General features: G+C 30.0%; 5 protein-coding genes across 5 annotated transcripts; 2 read left to right on the forward strand and 3 right to left on the reverse strand.

Annotated features, from left to right (window-relative positions):
* The first annotated feature begins 310 nt into the window (after positions 1-310).
* LOC113799522 (uncharacterized) lies at positions 311-1,372 on the forward strand. The gene is made up of 2 exons (XM_027350164.2): positions 311-646; positions 702-1,372. The coding sequence occupies exons 1-2, from the start codon at positions 443-445 to the stop codon at positions 1,353-1,355; spliced, it is 858 nt and encodes a 285-aa protein (XP_027205965.2). The 5' UTR covers positions 311-442; the 3' UTR covers positions 1,356-1,372.
* A 117-nt stretch (positions 1,373-1,489) lies between these two features.
* LOC113799539 (U6 snRNA-associated Sm-like protein LSm2) lies at positions 1,490-2,014 on the forward strand. Its single transcript, XM_027350184.2, has one exon. The coding sequence runs from the start codon at positions 1,610-1,612 to the stop codon at positions 1,889-1,891; it is 282 nt and encodes a 93-aa protein (XP_027205985.1). The 5' UTR covers positions 1,490-1,609; the 3' UTR covers positions 1,892-2,014.
* Positions 1,913-3,314, reverse strand: LOC113799518 (very-long-chain 3-oxoacyl-CoA reductase-B-like). The gene has a single exon (XM_027350161.2). It carries the CDS (start codon positions 2,997-2,999, stop codon positions 2,037-2,039), a length of 963 nt encoding a protein of 320 aa, XP_027205962.2. The 5' UTR covers positions 3,000-3,314; the 3' UTR covers positions 1,913-2,036.
* A 552-nt stretch (positions 3,315-3,866) lies between these two features.
* Positions 3,867-5,211, reverse strand: TrpRS-m (Tryptophanyl-tRNA synthetase, mitochondrial). The gene is made up of 3 exons (XM_075820602.1): positions 5,206-5,211; positions 4,637-5,128; positions 3,867-4,578 (listed from the first exon to the last, which is right to left on the reverse strand). Exons 1-3 carry the CDS (start codon positions 5,209-5,211, stop codon positions 3,910-3,912), a joined length of 1,167 nt encoding a protein of 388 aa, XP_075676717.1. The 3' UTR covers positions 3,867-3,909.
* Positions 5,212-6,515: 1,304 nt separating this feature from the next.
* LOC113799480 (unconventional myosin-Ia-like) lies at positions 6,516-12,269 on the reverse strand. The gene is made up of 20 exons (XM_075820648.1): positions 11,242-12,269; positions 11,060-11,175; positions 10,770-10,843; positions 10,591-10,611; positions 10,401-10,505; positions 10,267-10,313; positions 10,138-10,201; positions 9,963-10,061; positions 9,785-9,897; positions 9,575-9,722; positions 9,300-9,505; positions 9,168-9,239; positions 8,943-9,110; positions 8,617-8,880; positions 8,030-8,560; positions 7,810-7,959; positions 7,625-7,756; positions 7,323-7,565; positions 7,103-7,261; positions 6,516-7,006 (listed from the first exon to the last, which is right to left on the reverse strand). Exons 1-20 carry the CDS (start codon positions 11,542-11,544, stop codon positions 6,731-6,733), a joined length of 3,291 nt encoding a protein of 1,096 aa, XP_075676763.1. The 5' UTR covers positions 11,545-12,269; the 3' UTR covers positions 6,516-6,730.
* Positions 12,270-12,948: the final 679 nt, after the last annotated feature.

Below are 12,948 nucleotides of genomic sequence, written 5' to 3' on the forward strand. Positions count from 1 at the left end.
TTTTTTTTTCGTTCATTTTGATTTAAATTATTACAACAACAAAAAAACTAATCAGATGAAATCCACAGGTATTTTTTCCGGTTAATAAAAAGATTGTAGTTTTAAGTGATTGTTGGATTAATTAATTTTCTTTTTTGATTTTTAATAATTATTGTTTGTTTTGTTTTTTTTATCGTTGATATTGTTGTCGTTGTTGTTGTTGTTTGTGTGTGCTTTGGTATATAGTTTTCATTTTTGGATAGATTGGATTCAATATACTCGTCAATGTTGGGACTATGTCTCACTCTCTCTGTCTCGCTCTTAATATTGCGCTCAATTTTTTCTCAAGATTTTTGATTAGCTCATAGATGATGTAATCCATGTGTTTTTTCTGTTTGTTGTTTTTTTTTACAAATTGATTATATTGGATATTTAAATTTTATCATTTTACTCGTAAATAATCATGGCTACATCATCTAAAAAATTATCACAACAAGAATTACGACAATTGATGCGAGAAAAAGTACAAAGTAAAAAAGATATACGTATTGATTCACCATTAGCACGATATGATGATCGTGGACAACTTTGGTGTCGTATTTGTAATCAGATTATCAATACCGAATTTCTTTGGTCAACACATTTGATTGGAAAATCACATAAAAAGGTATTTGATTATTTTGTTATTATTATTTTTTGGGCTAACAAATTTTTTTAAATAGAAAGTTGAAGAATTGAAGCAAAAATCTAAATCTACATCGACGAAAGAATCACCATCGTTAACGAGTGGTCCACTAAAAAGATCTCTACCTGTTGAAAATATTGATACTATTACATCGAATAAAATAAAAAAATCCTCTGACAATAAAGATGATACTGAAAATAACAAATCTGTTACAGCTTCAAGCGTGATATTGGATTCATCATTACCAAAAGATTTTTTTGACAATGAAACCAAACCTGTTGAAGCGGAAACAAATGAATCATCACAATTACCAAAAGGATTTTTCGATGATCCACAAGTTGAACAAAAAGTTCGAAAAATTCCACGTGATCAAACGCTAGAAAATCAGTTTGAATTGTTTCGAAAAGAAATAGCCGAAGAGTCAATAGTTTCACAGAATCTGATGGAAGAAGAATTCGAAGATTTAGAAAAGGAAAAAACGCTCACAGAAATTGATGAACAAATTGAAAAATGGGTCAAAGTGGATGAAATTCAGAAGAAAATCGAAAAGATTCATGAAAATCATGAAAGTTTAGAAATGAAAGATAACAGTGATAATTCTAATAATCATGACGACGATGATGATGATGATGATGATCAAATCGATTTTAATGATATAAATTTTTGGCGAAACAAAGTTGTTTTCCGTTAATAAAGTTTTTTAAATTATTTTTTTTTATACAAAAATTTCATACAATTATATAAATTGAAATTTTCAAAATTTCGAAATACAGATTTATATTAAATAGAAAGATGGCGCTGCTTTCAATTTTCCATGATAATTATCATCTGGATTGATAGCTGTTGTGAACACATGTAAAAAATTTGTCAAAATTTTAAATAAAAAGTGGATATTTGATAAAATCAAGATAATAATATTATATGGTAATTTTTTGAACTGTAACGATGCTATTTTTTTCATTCTTCAAAACATTAGTCGGCAAAGATGTTGTCGTCGAGCTCAAAAATGATTTGGCCATTGCCGGAACGTTACATGCTGTCGATCAATATCTTAATTTCAAATTGACTGATATAACCGTTTTGGATAGTCAAAAATATCCATACATGATATCAGTGAAAAATTGTTTCATCCGTGGATCTGTCGTTCGTTATGTTCAATTACCATCCGATGATGTCGATGTAACATTGTTACAAGATGCTACCCGTAAAGAAGCTTCGGCTAAATAAATAAAATAAAACAATGGAAAATATTGGCTACCTCCTTAACCGGATTTTTTTTTAATCATCATGTTAAATACATCCTCATTATTAATAAAATAAAATAAATGTTTAAAATTTTAAAACGGTAAATCAACCAATTTTAAATTGCTAGTCATTCCATTTTTGTTCCTTGTTTTTTATAATATCTTCGTCGTACATCTTTCAATGAATCAAAAGCCAACTTTGAATTGAAATTCTCTCCTAAAATGCTGGCGATGATGCAATCCTGGACGAAACCTTGTAGTTTATGAGTCCAATAACCATAAGTACGGGATTCTATTCCAATCGTTTTCATGGCATGTTGAACGTATGTTTTTGGACTTGGTACCATCAATGATGTACGTCGAATTTTACTCATTTTGGTCGATACATAGGCTGGCAATACACTTTGAATGATGATTCCTTTGTCAGCATATTCCATTTGTAACGCACGTGATAGGAAATCGACAAAAATTTTCGATGCATTATAAATCGACAACAAAGGCATCGGATATGAAGCCGAATATGATGACAGATTGATAACCACACCACGGCCACGGCGTTCCATTTTCGGCAACACTAATTCGACCATACGCATCACAGACATTATGTTGCAATTCACAATAGAATTCATCAATTTTTTTGCTTCAGGTATTTTGGTAAAATATTCGGGATATTCATATGAAATACCCACATTGTTGACCAAGATATGAATATCATCCAATTCACCAAGTTCTTTCTCAATTTTATCATAAATATCAGTTTGAACAAAATCAACGGCAATAGTTCGAATTTCTGAACATTTGGGCGCTTCTGCTTTGATTTCATCTTTTGTACGATCTAATTTTTCTTGATTACGACTGATTAAACAGACAGAATAGCCCATACGAGCAAATTCTTTTGCATATGCCAATCCAATGCCATCAGTAGCACCAGTTACAACAGCCCATGTCGATGGTCCTGGACACCATTTAACACCAAATCCTAAGGCTGAACCAAGGCAACATGTCCAAATGCCTTTGATTATCTTAAACAATATCCATAAGATTAAGATGAGCAATGAGATTGAACCGATCATTTCGTAGAACGATGTCATGATTGATGAAATATTAATTGATTATTGATGAAAAAGGAAATTTTTTCGAATGTAACTGTTGTAAAAAGTAAACAACATCAGCTAATGATGGAATGATCGTGGTCAGTTAAAAGAAAAACGATGTTGATGACGTTCATCGGCAAATTATACCATCAGACTGGTTTTTATTCATTCAATACAATAATGACCGTGTGTTTAAATACAGCATGTAACATAAGTGATCATACCATTAAAATTCATATAATCAAGATAAAAGTCTTTTTTTTCTCGCTAACAAACCATTTTGTTGGCGTCACAGATAAAATAGTAGCAAAACGAACAACGTTTGTTTTTTCTTTGTCAACAAATTAGTTATAATGATTATGCTCACACGCACATCATTATTATTCGACTGTACTGAATCGATAGGGAAAATTTTGAAAAGAATTATAAATCTAAAGTTTTTTCCCAATTAAATTCGCTTGGTATTAAGGAAATTAACAAAACAAAAAAAAATTGATTTTTGTAACTGCTCAGTTGAACAACTGATGCTGTTTAGTTTTTCTCTTTAAAAATTTTTTGTCAAATACAAAACGTATACGTAAAAATGACCATGTTTCAATACAGCACCAAATGTACGATATACGATGATTGTTGTATCGAACAACCTTACACTTATAAGTAGTCATTTTGAAAATTTTCAATGTAACAGACATTTTCATGCATAAATCAATGTCATTTCCTTTGTTTTTAGATATGTTTTACTATCAATCAACAAAATTCCACGAAAGAAATCGTCGACATAGTTAATATTAGGCGATATCCGTTTTCGATATATTATTGGTACATACGTAACCAATAATCATCAAATCAGTATAGGTTTTAAGCTGAAGTTTTCTGAACTTTAATTCATGAATATATTTGATAGTTTTTATGAGGAAAAATTTAATCCGACTGTTTGTTTTACTTCGTTAATGGTTTTTTCTGCTATTTTAATGGCATTTAAACTGCCATCTTTGAGCACCGTTTCTAGATAATCACGATTATTTCGGCAATCAATAATTCGCATTCTTATTGGCCGCAAATATTCAGCTAATCGATCACCAAGTTCAACTTTGAATTCAAATGTTGATTTGCCATCGAAATGGTGACAAACCTGTTCGATAGTCATATCACTAATCAAAGAATAAATCTGTACAAGGTTAGCAACACCAGGTCGATTTTCAGGATCATATGTTATTTCGGATTTCATATCTGTAACAGCTTTGCGTATTTTTCTAACAATTTCGTCCGAAGTATCGGTTAATTCAATGCGAGATTTATTGTCCGCCTCTGATTTGGACATTTTTTGTTCAGGCGCTCGTAAACTCTTGATTCTCCCAGCACCACTTTTTGATACAAGTTCCGTTGGAATTGGAAAAACTTTTCTTTTAAATGTATTGTTGAATTTGGCGCTTAAATGTTTTGTCAAATTGATATGGGCCAATTGATCATCACCGACTGGTATGTGTGTTCCCTTGTACAATAAAATGTCAGCCGTTTGTAACACTGGATAAAGAAAAAGGCCTGTTGGTGGATCTTTGAAACTGGCACTTTTCTCCTAAATAAAATTTAAATGATTATTGAATAAAAATCATGAATTTTATTCTGTGACTAACTTTGAATTGTGGAAAACGATATAGTTGAGGCAAGGTAGTCAACGTCGTAAGGATCCAACAAAGATATCCATGATAGGGAATAGAAGATTGTTTGAAAAGTAAACAGCGATTATGATCGATGCCGCATCCAATCAGTACTGCCGTAATTTCAAGTACGTTTTCGCGCAATTTATCTGGATTGTTTGACGTTGTTAAAGAATGTAAATCGACAATCTGGAATATCGGTGGCAGATATTTTGGCTTATATTCGATACTATCATTATCTGTTTGTCTTCCCAGATCAATCAAAGGGGGTAATAGTTGAGGTTCTTGAAGATCGACCCATTGTTTTATGGCACCGAAATAATTGCCTAAATGAATCGAACCGGTCGGTTGAATTCCGGATAGAATCCGATGGTCATAATGTATTTGAAAAGATGAAATTTTGAATGAATTTATCACAGTTATCCATGATTTTTGACGAGATAAAAAGTTTCCATACCATTTGTCTGACTAAATGAATTTTTTTTCAAGAATTTCCAATAATATTGCTATTTATTTTCAAATAAAGATTCGAATAAAATTCTTGCATGCATGTGATTCGACTTTGTTCATAAACAATGTAAACATTTGTCCTTTCCCGAACTTTACTCGGACTTTTAGAAAAAAACATCGCATATTTTTTTACGGAAGTGACTTTAATGTCAATTTTGGAAAATACAAAGTATTCGAAAATTCGGATCAAACTGGTTAGATGTTTAATTTAAAATCTTTAAAACAAAAGGGACTATAAACTTTATACTCAAGAAAAAAAATTGGTATGTGTGCAATATTTCATAATTTATTTGAATATATAAATAATGAATTTCATTCGACAAACATTTCAATCATATGTGAATCTTTTCATCTGTCATCTTGACCTTTGAAATATCAATCATTTTTATTTGTCGATGAGCAATATCTTTTCTTGTTTTTTTTTACATTGCATTCATTTAATTCGGTAGAAATGTTGTTTATTTGTGTGAATGTGAATAGAGAGAAATATGCACGCGTGCGTTAAAAATATTTTTTTAATGCATAAAAATAGTACAATCATCACATTTTATTGAGCGTTGAAAAAAAATGAAAAACAACATTTTTTCTTTTTTCTTAATTTTTTTCGTGATATAAAAAGATTTTTGTTCGTTTAGCCATTTCAATCACATAGCTTTTTAGTGCGAAAGTCGGCATTCTTGATCGACATCGATTTTTTCTCTTTTTTTTTGAATTAGTGAAAAAATCGTTTCGTTTGAGCATTTGTTTTCATAGGTTTTCTAAATTTTTTTTCACGAATCAAATAGAAACCATCGAATAATAAACTCCATCCAAATGATTCTTAATCGAGCCGGCAACGTTGCTTTTCGAGCGTCGATTGCTACACAAGTAAGATAAAATAAATTGTTTCAAAAAGCTTTTATAATAAAAATTTTTTCCAATTTTCTAATAGACCAAAAAATCATCAAATCGCGTATTCATTCCATCGGCCATAATTCTGACCATCACAGGTTTTGGTGTATCATTATTTGGTCTCCATCGTCTTGATGATTCAAGAAAGCATGTTTTCTACTTAAATTCGAATAAACCATGAACGAATTATGCTGTGGACACAGATTGATGGACAAAAAGAAATCATACCATAGAATCGGCCTGCAAAAACTACTATCACAACATCATGACCATCAACTGTATAAATCTAGTATTAGCTTAATTTAAGATAATTTTTTTTTCGCTATTTTCAAATTGTTTTTTTTGTTTTCAAATTGTGTAATGTAATAATTGATTTCAACAAAGAAAAAAAAATATTTAATAACGACAGGCCAATAACAATTGACATTAAATTTTTTTTTTCATTATTTCAATTTGAACAAATTTTTTTTCAATTCTCAAAAAATCTTAAATATATTTTCCATTAAGTGATGAGCAGTGATTATTTTATTTATTTGTTTATGTATAGTTTTGAGCAACAACGACAACAAAAAAAAACAAAAAAAGTTTTGTCTCATTCTATTCTGTTTGTAAGGTGAAAAGATTCCGGTATTGGCACTTGATTTTAATTGGCTAACCGAATTTTACATTTTAGATTGTAATTTCCATTCGATTTGATTTCCTATGAATTTTTACTTGCGATGATGAAGATGGTGTCGACGATGATGTTACCAATTGTGTTGTACTATGATTTTTAAATACCAAGACCAATGTTTCCTTTCCAGTGTAGATCTGAAATTCGGGTGATATTTCTATAATAGGTCCTTTGCTTGATGTATTTTGAATAACCAAATATAGTTTGGTAATCAATTCGATTAGATGTACAGATTCTAATATCAATGCTCGAGTATTGATACCTTGTTGATCCTAATGTCGATAAAATTTTAAAAACAATGTTTTTATTTTTTTTTCTGTCAACAAGTTAAATGTAATCCTAAAATGTGGCGCGATTTGTTTTCTTACCGTTAGGATGTGTATGACAAGTATATTATCCATATACGGACTGGTTGATATCTTGTATATCGAACTAAGTTGAACATTTTGATTGATTTGCATGGTTTTGCCATCCAATACGATAAACGATGTAGTTGTAATAACCATCACTTTATGAATGAACTGTTCCTATGTAATATTAAGAAAATAGTTTATTTTTCAAATATCATGAGATATTTTAAGTAGATACCTTTCCACATCGTTTAGTTATTTTGCTGACCAGATCGGCAAATACAACATATACATCTCCTAATGTTGGTAACAATCGTTTCCATTTAACATTTTGTCTTAAACGGATATAATCACCACGAAATGGATGTGCAACTGAACTCAAATATGATGCCTTTCGATTCTTAAACAACATCATAGCTGTAACTTTTTCACGCATTCTATTACGATTGTTTTGATCAAAAAAACGTCGATACCGTTGACACTGAAATGGCATTGTTCTAATGAATTAAAGTCCAAAATATCATTATTACAATCTCTTACCCTCCATTTGTGGTACAATTTTCGAAGCATTTCAGATGTTTGTCGCATGGACCGTGGTGCAGGAGGCCATCCATGATCGATTGGTGATGGTGAAGGCAAATGTCGATAAAGCCAAAGTAGATAACGTCGACGCTAATTTAAACATAAGAATTTAATGACAATCTTTTTGATCTGCTGTACCATACCTTCCATCTTCTGAAACATCGGGATATTTTGATTTGGCTAACAATCATGCGACAAAACTTTCTCATCTGTAGCCATTTTCTTACGTTTTTCTGTATGATCACTGCTATTTCGTCTAGCTTGATGATCCGAAGTTCTTCGAGTTCAACAAACTATTGGTTTGTTTTGGTTAATATTATGAATACCATAATTTCCAATCAACAATAAAATAAAATAACTTACAGTTTTTAAATGTTTAATAAAAACTTTTGTCTTTCCAAATTTGAAATCGTTTAGGCTAGTTTTAAGGAAATTATTGTGTTGAATAAAGGTGAAAACGCCGTTGACAACGGAACCTTTCCAATAAGGCCATGTCAACCGAGAAAGAATTCGAAAACGTTTAAAGAATAGGCTATATTTTTCACAATAAACATAACCACGACGTAAAAATTCGCCATGTTCGATAATGAAATGACTTGACAATTGTTTATAAACGTATTCATCATCGAATATATTGGGCATCTTCAATCGATTCGGCTTAATGCACATTACATAATGTATCTCTTTGTTATGTAGTTTGGCAATCATTGATTCGATTGCAATGGAAAATTGATTTGCCAAAGTGATTGGCTTTCTTAGGCATTTTTTTAAAGGGTTACCTTCGGGAAATAATTTTTGCAACATTTGATGATTAGATTCGAAGAAAAATTGTGACCAATTCCTATTTAAATGTTCGGCATTTTTTTCAATGAAACCATTTATACTATACACCGCCTGTATGGAAATATAACAAATTATTACAAGCGAACATCTAATTATCCAATACAAACATTTTCATTAAAATGACGAATGCCAAAACAAAGTTGAGGAACGGATTGAGCTGAAATGTCACCGGTAGAAACGCGACGGCGATATGGAAGACTGTGAAGGAAATATCCATTACCATCATTGTCCAAATGAACAGGATTATTGATCTGTATGTAATGCAAATCTTTACCACATTGTTCATTCAATTCTTTCATGAAAATTTCTTCACGAAAATAAATTGATTTTGATGACGCTATATTCAATATGGAGAATATTCCTGTTCGAGGCTAAAAGAATTAATTCAAAAATTAGCCAAAAAAATCTATACAAACGTAATGAAAATAATTACTCGATCAATGAAATGACAGATTGGATCATTTGTTGAAAGATTCAATTCCGTCCAACCAATATCTTCGCGCAAATATTCTTCTTGCTTTTGACGAAAATTCGTGTCAATGAAAATTTGAACAATTTTCTCATCCAAATAATTGGCCAGTAGTTGTTCGAAAAAATTAATCTTTTTTATGAAAATCATATTAGCATATGACAATTTCAAATGTTAATTGAAACTTACATAATAATTTTCAAAACCGAAAAAATCGTACAGGGACAAATTATTTCGACTTAGATTCAATGATGGTTTAGTCTGTCAAAAGTAATCAAAAAAAATGTTGTTATTTATTGTCTGTTGTGAATATCAAAATACCTTGATTGATTCATTAATTTTTTCAATGATCCACGTAAACAAACGAAAATACAGAGCTTTACACAAAGTATTTCGTATTTTGGTTGCTGAATTAGCCGATAATTCAGTGATAAACATTTCCGATTGATTTTTAACCATTTTATGAGTAAATGATTTAAGAAATATGGCCGAATCCAAATTAAACATATCACATATTTCATGAATTTCTAGAAATCAAATTTGCAATTATTATAAATTCTATTCAACTAAATGCATTTTATATTTTAAAAAAATACCATAATCATTAAAGATGGTACAACCTTCCGTACTATCGATATTGGCTTTTCGTAAAAATTGAACATTTCCAAGTTTCAATATGAAGGCTAATATTTGTAAAATTTCGATAATTTCGTTGGCAGTGAATCCGAGCAATTGTAATGTCGACTATTGATCAAAATAATACAATGATTTGGCTAATGTTCATTGATTCTATAACTATAACATACCTTAGTTTTTTGGAATTCATTAACATGATGTTGACCATTGTTAGCATATTGATCTGATGGTCGATCTTTAAGTAGATGATAAGTTTCAATGTTTCGTTTTAATTTAAGATATTCTTTAAATAATAATTAAAATTAATGAATTTGAATTCAATACATTAATGGAATATTTTTTTATTACTTAATAGATTAGGTCCAGCACCTCCAATAAGCTGGTAAAATATATGAAAATTGTATCCATAGATTTCGTGTTTAGCAACACGAGTTTTTTCGATAAAATCTTTCGTTTAAAATAGAAAAATCAAAAATTGATCATAGAATATATATCAGCAATTGGCTAATAATTTATCACTTACAATCATCTATTTGTCCACCTAATGGATCGCCCAGAAAATCAAAATCAACTTCAAGAGTATAAAACTGGATATTGTCAAAAAAGATTAAAATTGTATGAAATCAAATGCAAAATTTTAATCAAAACTTACCAAACGAGTCGAATTAATATTGTTTTCGGTGTTGGCATTTCCGAATGCTAAATTTCAAAAATTCATAATCATAATCAGACAGGAAAAGTTTTATGTTATAACCATTAGATGTCGTTGATGTTATTGATACAAACCTTCAAGAACAATTGGAATCGAATTGAATCGGGTTTTGATTTGATTTAATTCACAACGTTCACTTGAACCATTGATGAAATAATTCAATGCAAACTTGAATGATTCTGTTTATATTGAACATTGAACATTGAAAGGATAAAATATATTGAATAAAAATTGAGAGAAAAGAAAACCTGAAAAACAACGAACCTGTCTTTCCAGATCCGGATACTATTGCCAACAAAAAAAAAGTGATGATGAACAAAAAAAACGTTATATTCAAGTAAAATAAAAGAGTAAAAGAAAAAAAGATGTTTATTAAATCGAATTTGAATGAATGGAATGGACATGAATGGCGATCGGTCAAACAAACAAAAAAAATAACTTACCACCTGAACAAATTATACATTGATCGGTGTTACGTTCCTTGAGACAGTGTAGAACAAACTCACATAATGCATAGCTATTTAATATTTTTGGGGAAAAAATGTGTTGTATGAATTTTTTGTCGTTTGGAGAGAAGAGAGAGAGAGAAAAAAAACAGGTTACCTCCATCATCATAATAATTGACAAGACAAAGTATTGAATGAATAAAATGCCAATAACATTAAGGGTCCTGATTGATGAATTTATATAGGGATTGTATCGATAATATTTAAAAAAATTTATCGGAACTTACATGTGTGGTGGCAGTGACAATATGTTATGATGTTCATAGGCAGCAATCACTTCGGCCGAATACAATGGCAGTGATTCGTATGGATTGATGGCTATCACAGTGGATTCAATGCATGTCTAAATGAAATACATATCAAAAAGAGATGTTATAAGTAATTCTTTTGATCAACAAAAAAAACTTACATAGATTTTTTTATTTAAAAAACGAACTTTAAGATTCTGTAGAAAAGAATCATTGCGAAGAAAATCATCTAAACGAGTTGCATCGGGATATCCGATTTCATTACCAAACAATAAACTATTACTACTACTACAACGGCTCGATGTTCCTTGTTGTGTTGAATCTAAATTCCATTGTTGTTGTTGTTGTTGTTGATTATTCGAATGATGATAACGACCATTCGATGATGTTGTTCGTTCAGGTACGATGATTATCCTTGATGGATCTGAATATTGTTGACCAAGTTTGATCAACTTTAACGACATTTCAATCAATCAATCATTCAATGATGATAATGATGATGATGATAATATTAAGTTAACAATTGTTCATTGTACATATTTGATTATGGCAGATTGATGATATTTATAAATTGAAAGAAGATGATAATGCACACAAATTATTCATTTAATGTGTTTAGATTGAGCAATTAATTCATTAAGTGATATTATTAATTTTGGCGGTGATTGTGGTAATTATTTAAATCTCTTTCTTTTCCTTTAGCCACCAAACTCATCTGTTCATTCTTTCTGCTCCAGAAACCTTCGACACACACATACACTGATTTGTACCATAAACAAAAACATGCATAAAATATTGAAAGTCACTAGGAATTTTGTAAGAATAAAATGAATTCTGAATTCTGAAAAATTCACAAATTAAATCAATGAAAACAAAAATATGAATGCATTTGTGTTTGTGTGTGTGTGTGTGTTCCGCGTATGCTTTAATTTATCAATGAAAAATCTTATATTTTGTTTATCATCATTCTAAACGTTCCAAAATAATATTTCAATCGACCGACATCGATCACACATAGAGAATATATGTTAAACTAACCAACAGGGTTAGTAGGTTACGATGTGTGCAAAATAAAAATAAAAAGAAGGAAAAATAAAAGGAAACCACTAGGCATTAGTTTTTTTTCGCTCATGTCCGCATCATCAATTGTGTATATAGAGATTCCATACTGGTATATAGCCCGATTGAGATGCTGATGAATGATGATGCTTTTACTAAAATTTTATTTCAGTAATTCATAAATATAATTCTAAAACAGTTATTCATTTGTTCATCATTTTTTCGAATCCAAAAAAAAGAAGAAGACCAAAAAATTAAACAGTTTATCAAATTGAAGATGAGATGCGCTGGATGTTTTTGATTAATAAAAAAAAAAATAAGCAGCAGGTGTTTTTTTTATATATTTGATTTCCATCATTTTCATTGACCAATCCTGTCAATTTGTTGCTGTTACTTAAATTCAATTATTATTATCCATTTATTCAAAATGAATTGATTGTTTGTTTGTATCCATGTTTATTTTCTTAATTTACATTTTTGTTTTTTCTGAACAACAACAACAACAACATTGTCAATTGTTTTGATAATGTTTCGTGAATGTAAATATAAACGTTGGATGCGTGTTTGTGTGTGTCGAATGATATTTCGTGAGTCACGTGAAGTTATTATTAAAAATAATTTTGATAATGACCAGAATTTTTCTTTGAATATATTTTCGATAAACGTTGGTTTGTTTGACGATATTTTTTTTTGAAAAATAAAATACAACTGACCTTGCGTTGGCGAAATGAATTTCTGTAATTTTCTTGTTTTTTTTCTCTCTCTCTCTTTTCGTTTTCATTATTACAGAATTGGCTTGATCTTGATAT

Source organism: Dermatophagoides pteronyssinus, unplaced genomic scaffold (genome assembly GCF_027571235.1).
Source record: "Dermatophagoides pteronyssinus isolate colony J.1.1.1.1 unplaced genomic scaffold, Derpt_VIB-CSIC_2022.12 sq0007, whole genome shotgun sequence".
Taxonomy (NCBI): domain Eukaryota; kingdom Metazoa; phylum Arthropoda; class Arachnida; order Sarcoptiformes; family Pyroglyphidae; genus Dermatophagoides; species Dermatophagoides pteronyssinus.